Source organism: Vipera ursinii, assembly GCF_947247035.1.
Source record: "Vipera ursinii genome assembly, chromosome: 2".
In the NCBI taxonomy this organism is placed as follows: domain Eukaryota; kingdom Metazoa; phylum Chordata; class Lepidosauria; order Squamata; family Viperidae; genus Vipera; species Vipera ursinii.
This window is the reverse complement of record NC_139513.1, coordinates 50761069-50788841: the sequence shown is the minus strand read 5'-3', so window position 1 is coordinate 50788841 and position 27773 is coordinate 50761069. Positions and strand designations below refer to the sequence as shown.

The following is a 27773-nucleotide window of genomic DNA, read 5'->3' as shown; positions in this document are numbered from 1 at the left end:
GGCCTATTACATTAATGCAGGACATTAGAGAAAATTATGATTTTACAGTCTTTAGCTCTAGCTGTTTCTTAAATTGCTACTTAACTTAAGCCAAAGGGTCTTCATTTGTTTTCCCCCATTTGCATCATTATTTTTCTTTGCTTTGCTTTGTTTTATCCTCTTCTGTTCTGTTTTGTTTTATTTTATTTTTTTTTCTTTTTCTGAAACAGGAAGAGAAAATCCTTTCTGGAGATACTCCTTTTCATGTAAGTGTTTTTATGCTTGTTAATAAACACATTGTAACATTAGCAATATAATCTTAAATATTCAGAATCCAGATGTTCATCTTCTGCTCATAGAAAGATGATAAAATCTATATCCTCAATATACACATCTATGATATAGAGCTGAAACAGTATTTTCAGATCTCTTAGAACTCTTTGCCCAGTCAAAGTCTAGTCATTTACATGCCTATGTACCTAGACTGAGTCATAATCAGTGGCTGCAGATCACTCATATCTTGCACATAATTTCCACAACATTCCCCAATTTTTGAGTCTGTAGATAGCCAGCTGACCAGACCTCATCTTAACCAGCGGTGTGTGTTTCTTGCCTAAAGTTACAGTCCAGTATACCCCATTTATATGTTTGGAGGACCCAGTATACTTTTAAGAAACTTATTTCTGAACCAACATAAGGTTGTGCTGAAATCCTAAATATACTTACTTCAGTGGAACTTAATTCTGAATAAACTTTCTTAAGATTGTACCACAAGAGATTACTCAATGGTAATAGAACAAATCAGCATAGAATTTCCTGCTTCCAGGCTTTGACTAAAATGTGCTTTAAATTTTTAGGTTCTACTCTTATTTGCAAAGTTCCTATATGGATAAGACTTCAAGTAATACTCCACAGCTCCTTCTATAATTTATCATGTTATATAATGTATATATCAACATTTAGCAGCCTCATACACCCAGTAAACTATAGTCAGCCTGTTGATTCACAGTTAACAGGGCACCACAATGTAGTTAATGTCGAGCAAGCTGAAGTAGAACCTTGTGTTGTGTATACAGGTAATATTCTCACCACAAGGTTGTGCTAGAGAATGGTTCAGTGGCTTATTTTGCATTGCACCTAGAGAAAACAAAACAAGCTGTGGTAAACATAAATTTATTTAAGGCATTTTCTTTTGCTCTTCAGATGAAAAAGCTCTCCAAATGACCCTATTGATAAACAGAACAAGTTGTCTTTGACTTGTGGCTTGGAATATAAAAGATAAGACAAAAAAATCAATGTGGGATGCCAGAAAGGAGTTAACACACTTGTTTGCCAGTTTTGGCTTAGTTGTAAATTTTGACAAGTTCTGAAGCGTTTTCTTCATGAGAACCTGCATACGTGTAGGTGAACCCATGGGATTTTGCCATTCCCCTTGAACAATTACAACTAATAAGTTCATATACATCTTGGGTATGATTTTTGCACTCAAACTAAAATCCATGTATTTGGAAATGCATCATGTTTACTTCAGTCATGGAAAGATTTCTCTTAAGTTTAAATATATTTCTTTGATAAAGGTAAATTGGCTTTGGAAAATAAAATTATGACAGCAATGGTGGTATAGAGGCTCTTGTTTTATATCATATTCTGTATGTGCACCGTACCTAACCTAATGGCAAGCTCAGAAACAATTTTGTTGCTTTTCATTTTCTTTAATTAATTCATTAGCAAGAATGGTAACTTACATTTCCATAATAGATTGTTCAAAAAGCTTCTCAGTAACAAGGGTCTTTGCTTTTGTGGAGCTAAAGTTTTACTTGACTTAAGAATAAAAGCAACTTGTAGAGTGCACACTTATGTTTAATTGTTACTGTGCTGGCTACTACCAGTGTTTGCAGAAATGTATTTGCAAACTTCCTTCAACCTGGCAGTGTGTTTGGGTTTTGGAGATTCCTGCAATGGGAGAAGTAGTAAGGGAGAGCTTTCTCCTTTTGCAGGAGCTTTCATCATTCTTACATTATTCTATTTATTATTCATAATTATAAAATGTCCATACAATGTATTCTCTAGGTATTATACAAAATAAAATTTTATAATACAAAAATGGGGTTTTCTTCCCTGGCTCTGCTCTGTAATACCATAGATTAAATGTACACCTAGACCACTGTTAGCCAAACTACAGAACTGGATGGCAGAAGCTGGTTTATGCTCTTCTCTACTGCTCTGGTTTTCCATCCACTGCCATTTTCAGGGAATGTGCAGAGGCAGCTTCTGCCTTCATTTGACACCACTTCAAGGGAGTTTCCACACAGAGATAGTGTGCAAAGTCCTAGTGTAATGTGTAGTGTGCAAAGCAACCATTAAACAATTAGTGATAGTACCGAACGAAGGAGGGGAGGGGTTAAAAGCTAAAACAGTGCATCTCTACCATTTCCCTTAATATAAGTGAGAGGACTATTTTTTTTTCTCAGAAGCACTGATCTCGATGATATAAAATTGGAAAGTAATCTTGCTCCCTATCATGGAGTTTTTAACGAAGATGTCGGCACTTACAAATGCAGGAACAGAAGTGTCTCTGTATTTGTTCATTTTGTTTCATTAGCTTGTGGAATGACCTAAAAAGGCTTCCATACAAACCCACTGGTTTTTGAACAGGCTGCAATGGAGAAACAAGCTCTCCTATAATTCAGATCCAACTTTATTAGTCTTACTATGCAGTAGTTCTGGATAATAGACACCACAAAGCAGAGATATGAGGAAGAAAGGACAGTATACTGTATGCCAGGTTCTGTACCCAAAACCTGTGACACATTCTCACCGAGCCAGTGCATTATTAGGATTGTCTCTACACATCGGTGAAAGAAAAGGGTCCTCCCTCATTCAGGATAGGTTAATCACAATTCCTAGTTGGTCTGGAAAGTGAACTGGCTGATCTTTTCAGTATCCTTAGTAAGAACTTTAGAATGTAAATAATTAACGTCACACAGTGTGCACAATCTGTTCTTTCTTGTATAACAGATGGTAGGGTGTGTGCATAAATGAATTTACTTGAATTTAACTTGGGTTTGCTTTCTTAGATCACACTGCCATTGAAGAAGCATGGAAAGGGCAAACCCAATGTTACTGAGCACAATAGTTTTTTTTTATATACTACCTCCTCTCACCTTCCTGGAGCACATACTATTTAATTAGATTAATTTAGAGTAGGTTGAGAAAGAGAAACATTTAGCCAAAGGAGGCAGTGATAAATCCATTTCCTATGCCTTGTATTTACGAACATCAAGATAATAAGAGTAGCTTAGCAATTCAAGAAAATCCGTTGCAAAGTTAAAATAGAAACATAGTCCATAGGTCCACCTTGGATGCCTTGGTGTACCGATTCAGACTGGGCATGGCTTCTTCCAATTATTAACTAAGATTCAGAGGCAGAGTTTTAAAATTATTTTATAAGGGACAAATGAAATCCTCATAGGATCTGCTCTCAAATGGAAGGGTATTATATATAAGTTTGCCAAATAACAAAGTTGGCAGGAAAAAGAAAAGTTGTAAATCTACCTTTCTGCTTTCTATGAGGTCCTTGAGAGATGCAGAAATATTGTGCTGGCTTTTCTTAATATCTTTTATACACATATGCATTCTCCATCACAAACCTGGGACTACAGGCTTCTATAGTTTCATACGTTTGCTGCCTTCAAACCACCTTGGAAACGGTCAATATAGAAGATGGAAACTTCAGTTTTAGGAATATTTTATTTATTTATTTATTTCTCATTTATATAGTTGTCCATTCACAAGTAAGTGATTCTGGGTGATGTACAACGTATCTGAAACGGAGTACAGATCTAGCAGTCATATATTGCTAAGCTTTATTCTTCTCTTTAGGATCTTCAATTTAGCAGGCAGAATAGCAGCTTTCAAGCATTTGCAAGTTGCAGTCCTTTAGTTTAAAAATTCCCAGAATCCTTGACCAGGAGATAAAATTCTAGTGATAAAAACCAGACTATATTTCAGTAAAAAAATGCATTTGATCTCATGAAAACCCATCCTCATGGAACTGTAGGGTTCCATTGAATATAATTTTAGCCCTGGAATAGGTCATCTTTATAGTATAGTAGCCTTGAAGAACCCTGCATCGCAAATGGCATATTATTTTAATCTAATCTGCAGATTTACAAGGATTCTTTAATCTCCCAGGCAGGATGCCTTTGATATGTAAAGGCTACATAAGCCAAAATGGATATGCATTAAAATGCACAGCAAAAACACTACACCTCACCTATTGGCATTTAGATGCACATGTTAGCAGCACATCTCATTTCATTGAAAGCAGTGAAGGGCAGATATTCTACATAGATATCTGGATGTATATGCAGTTAATAATAATTGGTGAATCAGAAGTAATGTGTCAGCAAACAAGAAAACAGTATAAAGACTCAATTTATGCATATATAAATAAACAATACAGTACATCAAAATTATTGCTGTGGTACCTTGCAGTAATGAAAATCAGATTGGAAATGCCAATGGTTAGTTCTGTATATATCTGCACAACCTATATAGAGTAATATTTCACATAGATATTTCTTCCTGCTCATAGTCTCTTCAATATAAATGACATAATTCTTTGGTTCCTTTTAACTGCTATGGCATACATTTTTAAGCAGGGAATAAATGAGTTTGGAAAATTACCGTACATATCGCCAACCTTTAGGCTTGTTAAAATGTTTATGTTTTATACAATAACTTGAGAAAATAAAGAGCTTATATATATTATTTACTTATTAAACTTATATGTTGCTATTCTCACCATCAGAGTGACTCTGGGCATTTTGTTTTGTAATAATTAATTTTAAGAAAGCTCTGTATCCTTATTAATCTTCAATTGGTCCAGGAATACTGAAGACTTTAGCTCCTGACAGAAATAGGTTTTCCCAGACTAGGGACCTCAGGATTGCATTTTTTTATAAGGAGAGTCGCAACAGAGTTAGTTCTGGAGTGCAGTATTTCTTAATGTGCAACTCCATAGGGGGGAAGTTGATTGCTCATTGTCATCACCGATATTATTTTAATTGCAATGCTCAGAAGGATCCATCTTTCTGTGTTCATTTGCTGCAACAAATACTACCAACATTCATTACTTTCTATCAGCGTCTTACCCTATGGAGGAACCAGCCCTGCCCATCCACATTGAGGAGGGGATAGACGTTCTGACTGGTGAGTGCAGCTAAGGTGGGGTGCTTGTGAAATTGGGGGAGGCATGCTGATGCAGAGAGCTTGAGACCTTGTTTGTGTTATGTATTTGGGAAATTTAGGAATGTTTTCCATAAACATTTAAAGTAGTTTTCTGTTTTTCCAAAATGTGTTGTATTGGCAGGAGCAATTCTTCAGTTCTCAGAAATGTTTCACCATGACCAATCTTTCACTATCATCACACTACACACTCAGACTCTAATAATTTTACTGTCTGTATAAAGAATGTAGCCATTTTTGTTATTCAAATATACAGAGATAGAGTGTAATAGAAAGACATCCAGACAAATGGCTATGTTGATTTGAAGACTAACTTGTTTTGAATTGCTTGCCGGCACCTCTTAAAAACATATTTGCATGGTAACATATTTTTCTTGGGCAAATCTTAGGAATTAGAAACTTTTTTGTTGTCTTTTCTGAGGAATTAACATTAAAAACCCAAAATTATTTTTTTTAAAAAGTACAAAAATGAAGACACAACTCTATTAACCAAAGGCGGAGATTCAGATTATCCAAGCAAGCAAATATTCCCACTGCTAGAGGGATCTGGTGTAGCCAAAGAGGACATTTGGAGGGTACTACTTGCAACACGTATTAATATGCAGATAGGACCAGATCTGTGGATAACAGCACTGTTAGCACAAAGTTGGTGCAATAGATCTCTTTTCCACCCTTAGATCTATCTGAATCTGTCCTAAAGAGCAGGGTTTTTCAGCCTTTTCACAGATTGTACCACTTTTAGGATATGGCAGTATTCGAATATCACCAGTCACCTAGCAAGGTGTCAAAAATATGATCAAACCTCCCCCCGCAAGGAAAAAAGTGATAAAGTACAGATAGTCCTCGACTTATAACAGTTTGCTTAGTGACTGTTCAAAGTTACAACGGCACTGAAAAAAGTGACTTATGACCATTTTTCACACTTATGACCGTTGCAGCATCCTCGATTTACATTCAGATGCTTGGCAACCGATTCATATCTTTGATGGTCACAGTGTCGTGATCTTCTGACATGCAAGGCCAGTGGGGAAACCAGATTCACTTAAGAACTGTGTTTACTAATTTAATAACTGCAGTGATTCAATTAACAAATGTGGCAAGAAAAGTCATAAAATGGGACAAACTCATTTAACAAACTTCTCACTTAGCAACATAAATTTTGGGCTCAATTGTGGTTGTAGGTTGAGGACTATCTGTATACCCACTTACCATACTTTTAATGAGAAACCTTGTGCCTGTTTCTCTGACATTAATCTTTGCACTGTTCTATCCCCTTCTCTCCTGGTTGGCTCAAAGAAAACTCCTCTGTCTCTTTTACTCTGTCCCCTTCTCTTTCCCCATTGTCTGTTTTTTCTCTCCTTTTCTCTCCAAAACCTCCTTTTTATATCCTTTCCTCTCTCCCCCTCCTCCTCCTTTTCTGTTAGATATAGCTATAGCTGACTCTTTTCCCCAAGGCTGCGTATTTCTCATTCTCTTTCCCCATCGGGTTTTTTCTCTCCCTTTCCCTTCAAAACCTCCTTTTATATCCTTTCCTCTCTCCCCCTCCCCCTCCTCCTTTTCTCTTTGGTGTAGCTGCAGCTGACTCCCTTTCGCTGCTTCCAGAAGCACCAAACAGCTAGAGCCCCGTGTAGATCCTGGGTGCCCAGCAGAGCCCTGGCAACACTGCAATTCCACCTGGCTCTCCCACAGGCCTTTGCGGCATTGCCATTGCTTCAGTTCATCCCCACGTTACACTTTTACACTTTTTTTAACAGTGCTTTTCAACCTGTCATGTGTACCACCTGCCAGGTGCCAAAGTACCACCAGTGGTACATGTACCACAGGTTGAAAAGCACTGCTCAAGAGCATACTGTTCTTGTTCTAGAATAAACAAATCTGTTGTTCTGAATTCCATAATTAAAAACAAAGTATTGCCGGGTGTGTGTGTAAATGACCTATTTCATTATTTGGAGATTTATTTCAATATTTAGTTACCTATATTTTAATCCAGACACCTGTTCAAAGCATTTCATAGAATACACTACAAATGAAGGAGAAAAGAGCTTTATTTCTGATATCTGCCTAAATTGTTTTATCCTTTAATGTTTTCTTATTTCCTGCCAAAATTAATGCTTATAAATGATTTTTAAAGTAGAAAAGTGCTCTTTCAGTCCTTCTAGTTTTTGTGATGAAAGTTCAAACTATTATCTTTATCCATGTGATAAAAATGAGAATTACTCATAATTCATTTATATGCCCTAGATTATTTTATCATTTGCTTTAGAATCTGAGACTTAGAATGCAGAATTTCATATGAACAGAGGCTGTCTGACACTTGATTAGCATAATAGTGAAATAGTCTTTTTATCCTTTCTTCACAAGAAAGCATTGCAAATCTTTTATATTTCTAATAGATTTCTATATATGAACTGTAAGAAATCTGGAAGATTTTAGTTCATGATATAGTTTCATTTGATATGTATTTTATATTTCTTGTCTATATTGTTTTGTTATTATTTGTTTTAGTATTTTTCATTCTAAACAGTTAGAAGCTAGTTTTACTATAATCATATAATTTTATTTGGCTTCATATTAATTTTTCCTATGAGAATACGATAAAAATATGAATATTTTTCCTTTTAAATGTGAACTTTGGCTTTCTGGAAAGCAACAGGAAACCCCACAAAAACTGTATTTATTTCATGTAGCTAACTGTCTCCTATTCCTCTTCTGCCTTTCTTTCAAGCTGCATATTATGCAAGAAAATTTGTTTATATTTGTATGTGCATAAAATATTAGTGTCCTAAGATTTTAATTTCAGTTTTTTGTTTATATAAAATGTTGCTTGGCTAATGCAGCTCTTACTCCTATTGTATAACAAAATAGTTAAGAAACTATAAGTATTTCCATTTCCTAATAATGTCATTCTCAGCAGAGGGATTTTGTACAATCTTTTGCTTTGTATACCCTTGAAATTAACTGTAATGTGTCTGCATGCTTACTGAGTGCAAATTGCCTGTGTGCGATTAACACAAACTAAATATAATGATGGCAAAATCATTCTGAACTCAGCTGGAACTGGAAAAAGAAAAATTGAAATAATATTCATTAAGATTAATTTTAGTAATGTTTCCAACATTGTTGAAAATGAAGGATAAGTTGTCCTTTTAAAAACATACCTTAGTTTGCAGAACATTGCAAGCCAAAATAACTGCATATCTTTTACTTCACCAAAGAACAAAAACATTTATCAGTTATTTAATATTTTCTGTTACCATTCTGAAATGTAAAACATTTTTTTAAAAAAACACACTGGCCTTTTATTTGTTGTCAAAAGTTTTATTAGCTATATTGTGCTAAAGATTGTTCCTGATAGTGAGAACAATCAATGGGGGACAGTTTGCCTCCAGGCATTTTGGATACTCCTTCACTGGAAGTTTTCAAAAAGAGACTGGATAGCCATTTGTCTCTACTTGTATAAAGTCTTCTGCTTTAGCAGGGGATTGGATATAAGATATCCGAGGTTCCTTCCAACGCTATTATTCTATGTTATCCTATTCTTTTAGTATTTTAATGTACAGAGAATTATACAGAAAAAATTAAATTCTTAGGAATTAAGGAAAATCTGGTTTTTATATGTTGTAAGATCATGAGTAGTTTAAGAGCGCAAGAAAGATGGTATGGAGACTTGAGACGTCCAGTAAAAAAAAAGGCTGGAGCAACCTGAGGTGGTCAGTTCTAAAGAAGAGAAGGCCTGGGGAGACATGATGGCCAAACTCAAGTATGCACAGGGAAGCTATAGGGAAGAAGTTCAGGAACTATTTTCCAGGCCATAAAAACAAGAGCATTTTCATATAAGTTCCCCCTCCCTAGATTTTGTTTAAATATAAAGAAGAACTTGATGGTAAGATATATACTTTAGGAGATGACTTGGGGGGGTGGTCTGAGGGCAAACACATTATCAGTCTGGAGTCCTAAATCTAAAGCAGGGGTGTCAAACTGCCGGCCCATAGGCCAGATGTGTCATCCGGAAGCCACGCCTACCCCATTGCCAGCAATGGCAAAACCGTCCCAATATGTTGCGCGATGTCATGTGACGTCACAAGTTTGACATGTCTGCTCTAAAGAGACCTAACTCCAGCCCCCTTGATGTCTGTTGACTCTTATTTAGTGCCTATTTGCCTTGACTGTTATTAGATCAGATTCTTGTAAAGCAGTGGCTCCCAAGCTTTTCTATACCCTGGACCCCTAGAACGCTTCTGATATATTCTCGCACCCCTTGCAAAAGTTCAGAGTAATGGCAACGAATTATGCATATACACTATGATTTTGAAAACCCAAGTTTTTGCACCACCTGCAAAATCATCTCGCACCCCAAGGGGGTGCAAGCACTCCTGGTTGGGAACCCCTATTGTAGAGGTTGTATGGAATAAACTTGCACTGCTTTTGAACTCTATCCTGGCTCTTCATTTCTTATGCCTGTGATATACAGTGGAAATATCTTTCTATGAATGTTATGGTTTCTCCATCTCTGGAGGGATTAAGAAGTGGCTGAATAGCTACTGATCATGAATACCTTTTCTTCTAAATTGTAGAAGATTGAATTAGGCAATCTTCATGGTCTCTTCTAATTTTATAATTCTGTGAATGTATGAAGGATTATTATTTGGTGATTTAAAAAATATCTGCATCAATGAAATCCCCCAGGCAACTTAGAGTTAAATTGCATACCACATAAAATATGCAGGTTTAGCTGCCCTTGTGATTTGTATTTAGAAGAGGAAACTTAAGTTGTTTCTTCTGTGCATTGAAGTAATGTGTGAATTCTGTAAAGCGATTAAACTTCCCCTTCCATTTTGCAGTCTTAATTTGGATTGGTATACTTTGTACTTCCTTTAGAAAAATCAATGGGACAAGGATAGTTTATTGGATGCTGACTGTTTGAAAACTCCAGGCATTTTACATTTTACAGTGCAGTTAATTAGCTATCTGGAATAATTTAGTTAGTCAAGCTGCATAGGAACAAAGAGATAATGGGAAAGACTAGAAATAAGAGGGGAAAGACTTTCAAACAAAAAAATGAAAAAGTTGCCAGTCACTTGCAATCTTAAAGACTACCTTGTCAAAATGTTCAATTTATTAGCATATAAAATTAAGACACAGGTAGCTGCAGTATTTTAACTTAACATCTGAATAAAGCTGTAGAAGATGAGAACATGTTTTTCATTCCAGACATCTTCAGATAAATTTATTATAGAAATTTTTCAATGAGTACTAGAAGAGGTAGACATAGACTATTATATATGTATAAAATACACTATAAACTATAAGGGAAACAAGATATCAACAAAAGATAGCGGTAGGCATTGCAGACAAAAGATTAAATTACATAATGGTGTAAATAACATCAATTTGTTGGGTCAAATTTTGGGATGCAAGTATGGAAGCACAGAGATTGTGTCATGGTGTCCTCATATCAGTGTTGCCATTTTGTTGAAATTCTGGTTTGCTGAGAATATCAATGATCATAGCTATTATTTATTTTGTTTGGAAAAGGACAAGTAGTCCCATGGCAGCATTTGTAACGGCAGGGTTATATAATTTGTAGCATGAGCTCTCTAGAAACATTATGGTCTCTTTCACTCTATGTTCCCATCCTTATGGCAACTTGTCTTATTGTTGATATCCTTTCTTTAAAAAAAAAGCAGCAGTACTTGGAAATGCCAGGGCTCTCTTTGCTATAGAGAGTATATGAGCTTGGTACTAATTATATTTCTTACTTGGAGTTGATGCTGTGATCAGCAACGTAAACGATCCAGTTTGCAATGGATTGACCTCTATTTTAATTCGTTATCATTTTAATGAATACTTAGAATAGCTAATGGTCTTTGTCTCTATTAGACTCATTTCATGAATGTTAAAAGTGCTTTAAGTGGTTTTCTTTCTTTACCCATCTGTGGAACACAAATTATATTTTATTTCTAGGTAATTGAAGGGAGAACATTAGATTCGGAATTGGCCTGGATACAACAGACAAATTGGGAAATTGTGCTCATTCCTATCTTCCTTTCCATAGGCATAGGTGTTTTTTTTTTTAATTTAGTTTATAGGAATTTAATTTGTAATTTAAGGCTAATTTAAACATTTGTTTTTAGATTGCTGTCTGAGAATTTGTGCTGCAGCATAGAGTTCTCAATTTTGTATCAGACATAATGGTGTAATTTAAAAGAAGTGGGTAAGTGGTGATCCTTTGTAAATAATTGTCAGTTATTAAGTTTTTAGTAAGTAACAATCACTCCAGGGATTGTTAATTGAAGCCTGAAGACAGTTTGTGGTCATTTAAATGTGGTCATTTAAGAACTGACAATTCGTGTATTTAAGAGAGCCATCATATTCTTAGAGTAATTCTTGTAGGTTTAACAGTAACTATATACATATAGCTTCACCTGTGGAAAGCTGTTTTTAGGAAATACTAGCTGAGCAGTATTGTTGATGTTACCTAGTGAGCTGATGAAAGGTCTGCAAGCAAACAATGAAGTTCAGAGAGCACCAAAGACTCCATATTCAATTCTGAGCTACAGATATTCTTTTATTGGAGTACTAGCTCCATTCAGACAACCTTATATGAATGAATCTTCTAGTAGTATTGCAGCTTCTGCTCCTTCTTTCACAAGTGATTTTGTTGGTGTCTCAGCCCGTAAATTTATGTGAACAATTCTCATGCCCCTAAATTCCCTTGCCACCAGGCCCATAAACATATGTTAGGTACAGTTTGGAATTTTGTCCGAAAGTGATCTAAGACTTGTCTTCTTTTGTAAGTTATATTTAGAAATAACCACCATTTATGGCTTTAGTGTCATGATAAACTGCAATAGAAGTAAAACTTTTCATTCTCCTTGTGATCGTGTCAGAAGAGAAAAGGGAAGGATAGGATAGAGCAAGTATACAGGAATCTCTTCCTATATTGTTAAAGTATAATGTCTATGGAGATTCTCAGTCATCCTGGTCATGGTTGTCCCAAAGGTGCTTTTTCAAGAGGCAACTGGACTTTCTTGTTTTTCTTTGAAGACATTTTGCTTCTCATCCAAGAAGCTTCTTCAGCTCCATTCCCCACTATCCAATCAGAGCTGAAGAAGTTTCTTGGATGAGAAGCGAAATGTCTTCAAAAAACAAAACAAAACAAAAACCAAGAAAGTCCAGTTGAAAAAGTACCGTACCTTTAGGACATAGAAATATCTAAGGAGCTTATTTATCTCTTCAATTAAACAAAATAACAACAATAAAAACTCAATGTGTAGCCTTCTAGGTTCAAGTCTGAATCTTGAGGATTGATTGTGATCCCTCACTAGCTTTTAGTTAATTCTCATTAACAATGCTATTTCTAATGTTTTGAAAATAGAAGTTAATTCAAATATATAATTTGAATTCAATTCCTTATGGCAGGGGTGTCAAACTTCCAGCCCGCGGGCCTGACACGTCATCTGGAAGCTGCACCCACCCCATTGTCGGCAATAGCAAAACCGTCCTGATATGTTTCGCGACATGTGCGATATGTTGCGGGTTTGACATGTCTGCCTTATGGAATTGAAAAATATTAAAGTGAGATTTGGAAGGAATTTGAAGTATTATATAAGGAGGAGGATATAGGTTTTCTGTGCATGGGTTCTAGGATTTTAAGATTTTGTAAACCACTTAGAAAAAGGTGTTTTGATGCATTTTTTTAAAACCACTGTTCAGAATATGAAGTTACCATGTTCTTATAGGACAATGATGGCGAACCTTTTAGAGACCGAGTGCCCAAACTGCAACCCAAAACCACTTATGTATCGTCGGGTGCCGGGTGGGCGTGACCCATTGGGTGGGTGTGGCCCATTGGGTGGTGTGGCCCATTGGGTGTGCGTGACTGGTGGTAATGGCAGACTTGGTGGGACTAAAAAGTTCAATTAATCAATTCCAACTTTGTGAGATCTTTTTTTTTCCTGTGAGAAGTTGAAATTGATTTTTTTGCACACAGCAGCGGAGGCCTAAAGCTAAAAGGTTTTATAAAACCCAGCTGAAGGCCTAGAACTGGGGCAACAGAGCGCGTGTCCACAGAGAGGGCTCTGCATGCCACCTGTTGCACGCATGCCATGGGTTCGCCACCACGGTTATAGGATATAGGTGTTCATTTTGCCATTCTTGAGAACTTCCCCTTGTTGTTTGAACTTGTGTATGTATGTATGTACTGTATGTGTGTGTGTGTGTGTGTGTATTTTATTTATTTTATTTTATTTTATTTTAATTCCATTTATATCCCGCCCTTCTCCGAAGACTCAGGGCGGCTTACAAGCTTAGCAGTAGCCTTCATTCTATGTATATGCCTGCTTATTAGGGCTTTCACACACACCCCAAGCGGCATTATTACAAAGTCAGCTTAATTGCCCCCAACAATCTGGGTCCTCATTTTACCTAGGAAGGATGGAAGGCTGAGTCAACACATACATACACACACACACACACACCAGTTTTATTGCCTGAGAAAAGCCAATCTCCTGGACTGGTCATGCAGTCTTATTGACTTCTTTTAGTTTGGTGAAAATAGCTCAGAATCAGCTGAGGTAATATTGGGAAAATCCTGTTGAACAGAATCTCTTGTCCATATCATAATTGATAGTTTACTGGAGGATACTTAGGGAATGGTTTACAAATAGAAATGGTGACCTATTACAAAAAATGTTTGCCAATAAAGACAACGCCTTAATGAAGTTGTGTCTGGGAAGCCAAAGACCCAGTAGTAAACTGTAATAGTTTCATCAATGTAATATAATTGAACAACTTGGTTAATGATTGTGAATTAGATGGAACTGATTTGGATCATCATCAGTAAAATAGCATTCATTTATGTCCTAGAGGGGTGTTTTTTGTTTTGTTTTGGTAATTTTGGGAGGAACTTTCCTTTGGCTACATTCATATTGTTTCTTGCTATAAATAGCAGCTTTGGCTCATTGTTCAACTATCTTAAATATTTGACCCAAGCTCTTGTTTTTTGAAGGGAAAGCAGACATATGTCTCCTAGAAATTGGTATGTTTTTCAGAAGTGGAACTATTCAATTATTTTATTATTCAAGAATGTAAGTTGCTTCTTATCAACTGATAAAATAGCTGTAGTTTGTATTTGCAAAATACCTTCCAACTCTATATCAGACTGTTGATTCTTATCTATAAAAAGTAATTATGGCTTTAATCAGTAAAATAAAATTGCAGGAAATCAAACACAAATCACGTGAATGCTCAGCACAATGCCTTTTGTTAAACACTGGGTTTTTTATTTTTTTTTTATATTTTTTGAGACTTCTCTTCAATTTTGTAGTGCCCTTTTTATCTTCCTTGGTATTTCCTTCAATTGGTAGTGTCCATGTATGGGGCATAGAATAACATCTAAAATATGTGCAATAAAACAAGAGTTTTAATAGGCCAATATGAAAATAGCCTAAGCAAGCTCATTTCATCCGCTGTAAACTATTTAGGGATTAACAGGATCCTGAACTAGAAAATAACATTTTTTGTAAAAAAAACAACAACAACTAGGCATTTGAAAACTAAGAATCTTTTAAAATGTGAATCTTTTTATTTAAATAAAGAGATCACATAATTATTTCAAATAACCTCTGTTCAGTTTTTAAGCAGTACTTCCATTTCATGATATCTGAAATAATATGTTCCTTTATAAAAGCATCTATTAATGTTTGGCTAACTGTTCTCTATTATTACTGAGTCAGAAACGATTCAGAAAATCTCAATTCTACTTAATCTAACCTGGTAACTTAGAGTAGCTGTATTGTTTTGTGTTTATTAATCACAATTCTCCTCTTCTTCCGGCTTGCTCTCATTCCCAAGAAGTAGACACAACAAAATTTGGGCATGGGTCACCAACAAGCTTTTACACATGATTCCTATTAAATGTTCATTTCAGAGTCCACTGATGCAGAAAGGAGTTTTCATAAATACTGGGCTGTATAATAGGCAGAGGAAGATTCAATGCCAGTTAGCAGCCAAGAAAAATGTAACTCTGCATATTAGCATATATCCTGATTCTGCCTCAGTAAGATAGAATTTCCAGTTCCTTTCTTTGCACTGACAATGGGAAAACTTAATCTTACCCTTAGTCATGGATCAGGCAGGTGCTGCTGCTACCTGTTGTAAACCTCACTGAAACATAAAAAAAAATATTTCCCAAGTTCCTGTAAATCATTGAGAACTCATAGACGGAAAGAGTGTTACTGGGTGATTTGCATCACAGTTGGTTCTGGTGTACAAATATATAAAATAGCCTGAATTGAAAAATAAACAGTTGGACTTATAAAAAGAGGTTTGCTAATATACCCAAGATTATATACAAATATCCCTATTTGTTCTTTTTTCAAATTTTCAAATTTCCTCTCTTCCCTGATCAGAAACATTAGCTTTCCATGTTTATGATGGCTAAAGGGAGGTGAAGATTTGGCTTGGTGATATCTGAAGACAGTTCTTTCTCAAGGATAATAAATAAAAAAATGTTCTTCACTGCCACTGCTGTACCTATAATGAATATTACCTTTTGACCCTTTAATCCAACATATCTCATGAATCACTCATTCTAAGGATTATGCAATATGTTGAATTCTAAGCTAATTAAATGGGAATTTGTGCAACACGCTAAGCCACCAAAAACAAGAGAAAACCAAAAGAAATTTAAAATTAGTCAAGCTTAACATGTGAAGCAAATACACCCCCTAGGATTTTCATAGAGCAGGTTAACCATGATGTATAAACACAATTACAATATTCTTTAATATACCTGCTTAGCATTCTCTTTTATACCATCATGACTGTATTGAATCAAATACTTGAGACAAATTGACTAACTTTGTTATTTAATTTACTATTGTCTGATATTTTCCATTCTTTTATTATATATTTTCTATCCAGATACACTCAGTAAAACTAAATATTATTTAAATAATATCATCATGAAAGACATCTTAAGAAATTTCTAGATGGTTATTAACTGTTTTTAAAATATCTATTAAATGTTCAGAGATACAATTAACATATATGTTTTCTCACATATTTAACTTGATTGATTTGTATAGTTCATGGAAAAGTTTTCATTCACATCCTACACTGATGCACATATACAGTAGATCAAATAATCTTCCTAGTTTCCATAAGTCAGATGTATTACTACTTTAAACACTGGGTTTGAACAAGGCAATTTCTTTTTATTATTGAGATTAGATTTGAATGCTCTATTTTAATGGTTTTTATTTTTATATTAATGGATTATTTTATTAAATTATATTAAAATAAAATGCTCTATTTTAAAAAGTCTTTAAACCCTTTTCCTCTCCAGCATTTTGTCATATGTAGCTCCAGTCCCAATTGTGATTCTAAGTCAGGGACTTATTGTTGTTGTTAGTTGTGAAGTTGTGTGCGACCCATCATGACCCCATGGAAAACATTCCTCCAGGCCTTCCTGCCCTCTACTATCTTCTGGAGTGCATTTAGCCTCACGCCTACTGCTTCAGTGACTCCATCCAGCCACCTCATTCTCTGTTGTCCCCTTGTGATTCTAAGTCAGGGACTGCTTGTATATATATTTGCAGAACATTTCAGTGCTAAAAGAAAATCAATCTGACACAAATGGGGAGAATTTATTAACTCTTGTGCCTTCAAATGTGCACAAGTATGTCTACAAAAAGGAGCTAATTTTATGCTGTCAAAAACATTTTCACATATTCTTCTGTAATTCAAAGCAAATTTAAAGCACGATTCTCACAGATAATGTTTCACTATGTGGCTCATTACTACCGAAAGTCTATCTTGATGAAATCTTGTTTTTTAAATCAGTGATATTATATCACCAATGATAAATATAGCATATTAAGTTGAAAACAGTCTTTAAAAGATAGGATTATTTCTGAAAGTTTAGTATACTTTAGATTTGGTATTAAGCAACTCTTCTCGTTGACTTGCCATTAATTAATAACCATTGCTGTATGAATGAATGCAGTTTTAGGGTGCATCAGAGGATTTCCAATCTTTTAAAAACAATTTAGATGAAATGCTAAAAGAATGATGGAATGAGGTAACACTATAATTCAGAATTCAGAAAGACTTATTTATGACTAGATAAACAGGCCCAGGGTAAACACAGGAGAGGTAGGGGAATTGCTATTTTATATTTATATTTATATTACTAGGATTAAGCATTATATTTGACAAACACTTATTAAAAGCTATTCTGTTGGAAATCTTTAAGGTATCTTTTTTTAAAAGTACAATTTCAGGCAAGGAGCAACTACTGACACTGTGAAAAGAAAGAAATGATGTAATCGTGGGCATATCTTTTACAATGAGCAACTCCAATTTACCTGATGAATTAGGCTAATGTACTAATATGAACATAAAACTGATCAAGGGGATTTGTTGGATGGTGAAAGAATAACTCCTAGCAGTACTAAGTCATGAACTGCTTAGCTTTCACAATTAGCTTCCGTGTTCCTTCCAGACCAAAGGGGAGATGAGACTTACTACTGGTTTCAGTCTCTGCAAATAAAGTGCCATCATGATAGGTTAACGCTTCCTTTAGCACAGTAATGACCACCTACCCAGAATGTTCAAGAACCTGGCATGCTAATTTCATACTATGAAAAAAAAGTTTCCTTGTACCTGTTAAAGGAAGGAGACATTCTTGTACTAATCATTAGTTGCATCTCTCTTGTGCACGTATTGATTTTTTGGGAACCTTGGCTTGGTTACTGACTTTGCATAGGCGCTTTCCAACATGCTGCATAAGCAGATGGACCTGTTGTGCAAGGTCTGTTAAGTAAATCGGTTTATATACCTTATATTGTAATTTTGATCTTTCTAGAAAACAAAACCATGGCAACAAAGGAGAAGCTGCAGTGTTTGAAAGACTTTCACAAGGATATCCTTAAACCTTCCCCTGGCAAGAGCCCTGGGACACGGCCTGAGGATGAGGCAGAGGGCAAGCCTCCACAACGGGAAAAATGGGCCAGCAAGATTGATTTTCTGTTGTCCGTAGCTGGAGGGTTTATTGGATTAGGCAATGTCTGGCGATTTCCGTATCTCTGCTATAAAAATGGCGGAGGTGAGTATCCTTACTGTGCTCATAATTAGTTATTGGTCTGAATGTTTGTTTTGCTAAGTCATAAAATCTTCCTAATCACCCTTCTGTTTTTTCCCCTCTACAGGTGCATTTCTCATACCTTATTTCATTTTTTTGTTTGGGGGAGGTCTTCCTGTATTCTTTCTGGAAGTGGCCCTAGGACAATATACCTCTGAAGGAGGAATTACATGCTGGGAAAAGATCTGCCCTATTTTCTCTGGTTGGTTATTTATCTTCTACTTCCTTAATTCATAGTATGCTATGAGGTTCTGTTAGAGTGTTAGGTTAGCACAGAAAGGAAGTGTATGTGAGAGGATGGGGTGCTAGGCAAATGGAGAAGCCTTGGTTTTTAATAGCAGAGAAGGGGTTTTATCTGAAATTCTTCACCCATTAATTTCCTTTCATCCATGTGAAAGGCTGTCACATGCATTTCAGGATGAAATAGAATAGCGGTAGTAGAACAATTGGTCCAAGAACAAATCCTGTTTGAGACTTGAAATAAAAAATCACTTTAAATAGAAATTTAAAGTCATTATTCTCAAAGGAATTGAAATCTCCTCAAAAGCAGGATAGTTATACCAATAATGCAATTTGATGGATAGGGATTTTTTTTCCAACCAAACCTTGCCCCATACTGTTTGACCTTTTGTATAGTTAAGCATTTTCTTACAACAATAGTAACAGATTTAATTATTTATTTGTATCCCATTTTGTTCCTGTTTAATTGACAACAAAATGGCCTTAAATAGAAATCTAAAACATTGCCTTCTTTTAATTGTCCCCACTTTCTTCTTTCTTTCTTTCTTTCTTTCTTTCTTTCTTTCTTTCTTCCTTCCTTCCTTCCTTCCTTCCTTCCTTCCTTCCTTCCTTCCTTCTTTCTTTCTTTCTTTCTTTCTTTCTTTCTTTCTTTCTTTCTTTCTTTCTTTCTTTCTCTTCCTCCCTCCTCCCTCCCTCTCTCTCATCAGATGTCCAAATTTAGACATTTGCCCCCCAAAGATAAAGAATTTGAACAGTTACCATGACTGATGACAACATAAATTATTGCTCAGCTCATGTACTTACAGATCATTAAATTGTTCCAGGGCAATTTGGTATTTTGTTAAGAGACTGTAGATTAGACCAGATTTTTCCCCCTCTTTTCGTCTCCCACAGTGCTTACTTGAATCAAAATCCATTGAAAATTACTAAGACATCATGTCAAGTATGTGAGGTTAAGATCAGAAAGGCTTATTCCCAGTGATACATCATTAGCTAGCTGCTTGTATAGCATTTGAGTAACAGCTCACATGACCTTATCTACCAATGAACCTGTGTTTGAAAAGCAAACAGAGTAGTTGTCAGGCACTGATAACAGAGTTAAACTTTTATCTCTTAAAAGCCATGAGAATTTTGCAAAAAAATATTCAAGAAAAGAAGGGGGAAAATGCATAGATTGCAGTGTTTTGCTTGCTGGCTTCATCTTCAGGTCTTTTTATATCTGACACAATGTGTAGCTGTTTCTCAAGAACATTGCTCTTAGTGCTGCTGATAATGGTGCTTCTCATATTAAATCCATGAGCTCTAACCTATTCAAGGTTTAGGAATGTTCTCTCTTTGCAACTGTCCATCCTAACAGACTCTATTCCACTTCCTTAAACAATGTAAAAAATGAAGACCATTGCCTTGATAGTTCAGGCATATGATAGGAGCTAAACTAGCAAGGGAAAAATGTTTATTTGGTGATATGAATTGTTTCATACATTTTCTTTCTTTTTTAAAAAAAAACAGGAATAGGTTATGCTTCCATAGTGATTGTGACTCTCTTGAATGTATACTACATCGTCATCCTGGCTTGGGGAATGTACTATCTATTCCAGTCATTTTCGCACACTCTGCCATGGGCTCATTGTCAGCAAGAATGGAATACGGAATACTGTGTGGAAGACACCCTCAGGAAGAACAAAACACTGTGGCTGTCACTCAATGCCACTAACTTCACATCTCCTGTCACAGAGTTTTGGGAGTAAGCAAGTTTACTTGTTATTGTTTACAGCAAAGAGGCACAGATTATAAATTGCAAGAGACACAAATATATTAAGAAGCATGTGGTATGGCCTAATCTCGTATGGGTGCACAAGGTGTAACTAGACATTACTAAACCATAGGTGAAGCAGTGGTGGATAGCATCGGTAATAAAGCAGTTGGAAGATGCCATTCAACAACATTTGGAGGTTAACACATTTAATATCCAGGAGAGTGTTCCCCCCCCCCCCGAAGCCAGGTAGAATCTAAAACAACTCCCTTTCTCTTTCAGTACCCATACATGCACATTATGTTTAAAAAGCCTAAAGATCGATATTTTTTTTCTATTTTGTATATCACACATGAATGTGTGAACAAATTCAGTAAAATAAAGGTGAAGTCTGCATAGTTAGCGCTCCTTTCTAAGCCTCCTGTATTAGACCAGAACAGAATGAGAAATAGAACAGACTAGACTTTATATTATAGTCATAGACCAACAAAGAAAAGACTACCACAATAAATTAGATAGTCCTTAAACATCATGGCCCATAGTAGGGCAGAGTTTACATAAAACATAGGCATGCTTAGGGACCCAGAGTTGTCTTTTGTTGTCTACTGGATTATGTAAGCAAAGTAGGTCAGAATGCCTGGAGAATTTAGAGAGGAGATGGGGCATCAGTTTTCCAGATAAGTGGCCATTTTGTATTTTATGAACTAGTTGGGACAGGCTGCATAATCAATTGACCTTCTACATCTAGAATCTTTTTCTTCAAAATTGAGTTCCCTTACTCTAACCCCAATGGAAAAGAACAGTTCAAGAAAAGCCATTGGAGAGTAATTTCCTGGAAATGACTTTTGTCCATGTGGAACCAAAACTATCTTCTGTAATAAAAAGGAGTGAATCCATCTAGCATATTTAATCATTTCAGCCAAAAAGTAAAGCTACTAATCTAAAGGCCAGATTCAATTCTAACGATGGCTGCTTCTTGCCAAAGCATCATATTTGGAGTATAGTGAGGAACCTGGAAAATATTTCTCAAACATTTGACTGAACTTGCCCTCTCATTTATATGGCCCAAATTGACATTTATTTTCAGAATTTTCAAAGTTTTTAGTTATCAGCTTTGGGTTTTACGTGTAGGAAGCTAATTCAAACCTACTTTTTGCACATCACCTTTTGTTGTGGTAAGCCTTTGTTCATTTGAAACCAGGATGATCATTAGAAGCAACAGTGTTTTCAGGAGAAAGTTGAACTCAGGGTGACAAGCTGAGTTTTGTAATGCAGGTCCAGTCCCTTGTGCTACCCAGAGTTGCTTAATTGGGGAGATGGGTGTCATATAAATTTAATAAATAAATCACGTGTACATGTGTTCACACAATACAGGGGTGGGGCTTGCATCACAAAATTCCATTAACTTTTGTTGTCCATTCCTCCCATGGACACTGTGTTTGTCCAGTGGTGAAGGAACCAGTCTAGAAATCAGGAGACTGGGAGTTCTAGTCCAACTTTATTTTTGCTGCCATCTAGTGGTCCTCTAGATGAAATACCATCCATGGGCTCAAAGTGGGTATATTGTGAATTACACCAGTGCCACCCCCCAAAAAACATTTTTCATAGCAGGGAGGAGTTTGGGAAAAACAATTTTTACATGGACTGGCAGAACTGGGTGGAGGATGGTTTCACATACTATCTATATCCCATGAATGTGCAGATGAAACAACACTAGCTTGTTCAACCCAGTTCCTAACAGGCTGTGGACCAATCCCAGTCCTTGGATTCGGGGATTGGGGACACCTGTATTACACTGCTGATGACCAGAATAGACATGAATTACAGAAAATCATTGATTTGTTCTTTTATAATAATAAAAGTTAACAACATTCTTTACATTTTGCATCAATTGAAATCATCAGTAAATCTATAACTTCATATGAATGCATACTTATCAATTAATCTGTATATTTGTACTGTTTTTAAAGCTACAATTAATTTACATAATTTACATTGAAGAATAATTGTGCCCTTGCAGATATGTAAAGTCTTATTTGTTATTAACTCACTTGAAGTTTGTACATTCAGGAGATAATAGTTCCATTTTATTAATAGCATAACACTGATGTTGTTGATATTTGTATAGTAGAATTTAGGTGTGTTAGATTTATTGAAAAACTCACCTTTACATGCTAAGTGATGTAAATCATTGTAGCATTGATTATGCATCAGAGACATAATAATTATAGTTTAGTATAACTAATGGCTTTTGCAAATTTCATGCTTGTTTGATCATAAGTCATAAGGGATAAGCAAATGGGGCTTCATTTATATAGATTCCTCTTGGGATTATATCATGTGATTATGTGCTTTAGTTTCTTAGTTATTCATTCTACCATTTCTGGTTATAAGCATAGTGTTGAAAAGATAAGAATGAGAAGAATATTAGTAAATAAAAGCTTGCACTGTTCACGTAATCAATTCAAGTTTTAAGAGTTTCATAATTAAATTTATGGATTATTAAATATTGTGAGTTCATCACATGCTTCAGACATCCATCTAAGTAAACCAAAAGAAAACTATGAAAAATCTGATCTTGAAAGCATCTGTAATTTTGTTTTTTTAAAAATGTCTTTGTATTTTTCTTCTCTTCAGAGCAATTTTTGCACAAAACTAGTTTAAGATAATTACTTCTGGGTTAATTACAGTTGTAGCTCGAGGACTACTTGTATAGAAAGTTCACATATCCTAGAGAAGAATGGTATTAAAAAGTACAAATCTATATTAAGATACAATTGGGTAGGAAAATGCAATTTATAGCAAGAACAGAATATCAATGCCATCACCACTACCACCATATTTGTCTATCAAAGTCCAGCTTTTGAGCAAAGCCGATTAAATCATTTGGTGATATATCTCTTGTCTTTTGTTTCTTTTAATCCTCCAGGCGGAATGTTCTGAAGTTGTCTTCAGGAATTGATGAACCTGGTGTTATCAAATGGGACCTGGCTCTTTGTCTTTTCCTTGTCTGGGTGATTTGTTTCTTTTGCATTTGGAAAGGTGTGAAGTCAACCGGGAAAGTAAGTTCCTGTTGCATTTCTACAGGCGATAATGATTTTTTTTTAAAAAAGGATTTTTTTTGTTGTTGTTAACTGCGAAGTCATGTCCGACCCATTGCAACCCCATGGACAACATTCCTCCAGGACTTCCTGTCCTCTACCATCTTCTGGAGTCCATTTAGGCTCACGCCTACTGCTTCAGTGACTCCATCCAGCCACCTCATTCTCTGTCGTCCCCTTCTTCTATTGCCCTCAACCTTTCCCAGCATTAAGCTCTTCTCCAGTGAGTCCTTCCTTCTCATGAGGTGGCCAAAGTATTTGAGTTTTAGCTTCAGGATCTGGCCTTCTAAAGAGCAGTCAGGGTTGATCTCCTCTAGGACTGACCGGTTTGATTGCCTTGCAGTCCAAGGGACTTGCAGGAGTCTTCTCCAGCACCATAGTTCAAAGGCCTCAATTCTTTGGTGCTCAGCCTTTCTTATGGTCCAACTTTCATTGCCATACATTGCAACTGGGAAGACCATCGTCTTGACTATACGCACTTTTGTTGACAGGGTGATGTCTCTGCTTTTTAGTGTGCTGTCTATATTTGCCATGGCTTTCCTCCCCAGAAGCAAGTGTCTTTTAATTTCTTGGCTACAGTCCCCATCTGCAGTGATCTTGGAGCCCAGGAAAATAAAATCTGTTACTACCTCTATTTCTTCCCGATCTATTTGCCAGGAAATGAGAGGGCCAGATGCCATGATCTTGGTTTTCTTAATGTTAAGTTTCAACCCAACTTTTGCAGTCTCCTTCTTCACCCGCAATAAGAGGCTCTTTAGTTCTTCTTCACTTTCTGCCATTAGAGTGGGAAAGATTAGCTTTGCTTAATTAAAGGCTTGACATGGTGTTTTCTTTAAGAAACCGGGTCATGTAACTCTAAAACACCATCACCTTGAGAGAATTGTAATATAGCATTAAAGAGTGAATTTTGAACCAAACACTTAGCTGCTAAGCAATATGTTCAGAAACTAATTTTAAACCTGAAGCCAATTTGGAACCTAAAATTCCCAACGTTGCTTAATCAAGGGCTATGGTTCAACTATTTGAAACCTTTCAAGCATATTTCTAGTTTATTGCAGAGATTGGGAATGCTGTTTCTTATAGGAGCTCAAAACTTTTTCAAAGTGCTTTCTAGATAGAAGTCTAACTTTTAATTCCCCCCCATTCTGTTTTAACATTTATTAATCAAATTTGTATAGCCACCCATCTCACAAAAAGCAACTCTCTTTTTATTCTAAAAGGCCATCTTTTATAAACATGTATTAAAAGGATAATTGTACTTTTGCAAGAGAAAACATTACCAGATAGTAATTAGTTAATCGCTAGGTCTCTTTTTAACCTAAAATATGTAAAAGAATGTACACAAATCTAGTTAAATTACCCAAGAATATGATGTGTAATAATCAGGATCTTTTACAAGAATGCTTTAATATACTGTCTTCAGGGATCCCAGCATTTCATAAAAATACTTGCTGAAAATATTTATCATGTTTATCTCAGTAATCGTTTGTGTTTAAATGGATTACCTTGGCAATAGAATTTACTAATGCTTACAAATTAAATTCCTACAATATTTTGAAACAAAAAGCAATGAAATTGTATAAACATGTTATATTTAGAGATCAAACTGTCTGCAGGCTTGTTAGGTGCAACAGGCATTGGTATCTGCCTGTTAATCTCATGAGGTTTACTTATGAGGCAGGGAGACAAACCTCAAGAGCTTTTATCTGGCTAAACCAGTTCCATGAAACAAAACTGTATTAAACTGAATAGCACAGCTGTAATTACCAAATGGTATAATATGACCTTATTAAAAGAGTAAAGGAAATTTGCTTTAAAAAGCCTGTTTGAAATTAACTTGAAATGAAGATTTCGAAAGCCAGGCTTGTACTTAATATTTTGCACTCTGTAGTCAGGAAGACACAAAGATGCCAACTGGTGGGATTCTTCTTGGGTGGTTAGTTACCTGTGGCTTTATGTCAAGACATTCTCAATGAATGATGCCATTGAAAGAGTTTCCTAGAAATCTATATATAATTGACTGCCACATCTCAGTTCTGATTTTGATTATGTGCCATCAAGTCATTGTTGACTCCCCCCCCCCAACCAAAAGAACCCCTGGTCCTTCAGCTCTTCCAATAGTAATTGTTTGTAACAATTGCTTATAACTGAGTCAGTAGTGAATTCTTATTTGTTGTGGTTTATTTCAACCTTCAGACCTGTATAACAACACAAACAATAATATACCATAAATTTAAATTTCATATCTATACAGATAAAACAGTTTTTGCTATTTTTGCTATTTTACCTTTTATTACCAGGTTGTATACATAACAGCAACATTTCCATTCATCATGCTTTTTGTACTCTTAATCCGTGGTGTCACTTTACCTGGAGCTGCAGAGGGCATCAAATTTTATCTTTACCCTAACATCACTCGTCTGTCCGATCCAATGGTGAGTTGCTAAAAATAGGAGATAGTGCTAATTTTTTTCCCTATACTCTGGAACAAAATGTAAGGAGGGCAATGGGTTCATTCTGCACATTTACTGATTATTTAACCAATTTATACTTAACTGAAGTTTTCTACTATGGTTCAGCTTTCCATTTTATTTGTCAAAAAAGCTATTATTAATATGTTAATGTATTTTCCATGTGTGTATATCTTTTTGTATCAAAAGGATTCTGAGGCTTGTAGACTCTGTCCAAATATAGCATCTCAGCTTTTTTGTTGATATTAGGCTGTGGACAAGGTAAGGGAAATAATTTGCTTCAGTCTTTAGTTAAATTCATGGAGCAGCAGAATGAACGGTAAGAAGCACTTGTGAGTATTCGCAACTGTCCACTTAGAGGGATGCTCTCTGGGAGGGTAGGTAAAGACCATATTATAACTACAGTGGGAAAGAATTTTTTAACAAATGGCCCACTTCTTCTTTCTTATAAATGCTTGGAAAACAGTTTCCCCCCCCCTAGTGTATAGGAACCTAGTTTGATTGTTTTTGTTTTATTATGTATGAACCTTTTCAACTCCTTACAGATTGCATGTTAAAAATGTGTTGCAGACAGCCAGAAGATCTATTTCCTAAATTTAGAGAAATGTAAACCTGTCTATTCAAAAGAAAAGAAAAATGAAAGTATGAAACGAGCAGAATCAAATTTAAGCATGCAAAGCAGCCTAAATGTTACAAGGCAAATGGAAATGCCATTGGGTTACTATCCATGTCTAGTGTTTTTGCAGCGTACTGAAGTTACGTAAGAACCGCAAGGGTTCCTCTCCCTTTTAAAGGCTTGGGGAATTCTGTATCAGTTTAGAATATCTGATTCTACCTGGCTGCAGTAAGAAAAACATCAAGGTTGGGAGAAATATACTGTAATCCTTTTAAAAGTATGGAGTCCATGAAATGCTAACCAGTTTTCAAATTTTGTTTTTTTTATAAATGTTCTTCTGTTTCTGTTTTGTTCTTTGTTCTTGTCTGCAAACATGGGACTTTTTATTTATGCTTATGAACTTAGGCTCTTCTTTAAACTCTTTCCGCTTGGAGTTCATTTTCACACAACAATGTTGTAATATGCCACCGATCAACTTTGGTCAATGCAGCATGGTTACCGTATGTTGTTAGCAAATGCTAGTCTTATGGAATCAGTACTTTTATGATAATGTTATTTTCAAGAGAAAAAAAGATTATGGGTTGCCTAATAGCTAAAACTAATACCAAGCACCATCTCTTCTGAGCTTGTTGTTTTTTATGTTTTCCTTAGGTCTGGATAGATGCTGGCACACAGATCTTCTTCTCCTATGCAATCTGCTTAGGTGCAATGACTTCCTTGGGGAGCTACAATAAATACAAATACAACTGTTACAGGCAAGTTTCCTACCAAAGGGGATTAGTCTGTTAGCTAATTGATGTGTAAGGAACCATGGGTTCAAATTTTTCTTTAATTAATTTCCTCCATGACATATGTGTGACATAGGGACTGTTTGCTGCTGGGATGCCTGAACAGTGGTACCAGTTTTGTGTCTGGCTTCGCAATTTTTTCCGTCCTGGGCTTCATGGCACAAGAGCAAGGGGTGGACATTGCTGATGTGGCAGAGTCAGGTACGATGGTATTGGTGGCAGTGATGGTGGGCACTGCCATCCAGTGTGTGAGCAAAGTTCGACAAGCTAAATCATCCCAAAACTTAAAGGAGAAAAAGATTAAAAATAAAAGGTATTTCAGCAAACAAAGTAAAGATTTATTTCAGTGAGCAGTACAGTTGGAAATGCACTTTTTAAAAATGTGCTGAAATACAATACAGACTTTGAACGCTCAGGACTAAATCAGA

The 27773-nt window shown here is 35.8% G+C and overlaps 1 protein-coding gene and 1 long non-coding RNA gene across 6 annotated transcripts in view; one reads left to right on the top strand and one right to left on the bottom strand.

Annotated features, from left to right (window-relative positions):
- Positions 1–27773, top strand: part of SLC6A6 (solute carrier family 6 member 6) — a 57831-nt gene that overhangs the window by 9875 nt on the left and 20183 nt on the right. For 3 of the 5 annotated variants that reach the window (XR_014491349.1, XM_083353827.1, XM_083353828.1), the window contains exons 2-10: positions 210–245; positions 5128–5193; positions 18101–18340; positions 18444–18578; positions 20126–20360; positions 23299–23431; positions 25771–25905; positions 27209–27312; positions 27422–27546. Coding sequence is in view for 4 of the 5 variants with exons in the window: in XM_083353827.1 (XP_083209953.1) it covers positions 5139–5193; positions 18101–18340; positions 18444–18578; positions 20126–20360; positions 23299–23431; positions 25771–25905; positions 27209–27312; positions 27422–27546 (1162 nt within the window). In the remaining variant the exon portion in view is untranslated. The remainder of the gene's footprint in view (positions 1–209; positions 246–5127; positions 5194–18100; positions 18341–18443; positions 18579–20125; positions 20361–23298; positions 23432–25770; positions 25906–27208; positions 27313–27421; positions 27547–27773) is intronic. The other 2 variants (XM_083353829.1, XM_083353830.1) reach the window with 2 other exon arrangements.
- LOC310635184 lies at positions 96–19605 on the bottom strand. The gene is made up of 3 exons (XR_014491350.1): positions 19421–19605; positions 15348–15396; positions 96–200 (listed from the first exon to the last, which is right to left on the bottom strand). It is a non-coding gene; the product is annotated as an uncharacterized lncRNA (long non-coding RNA).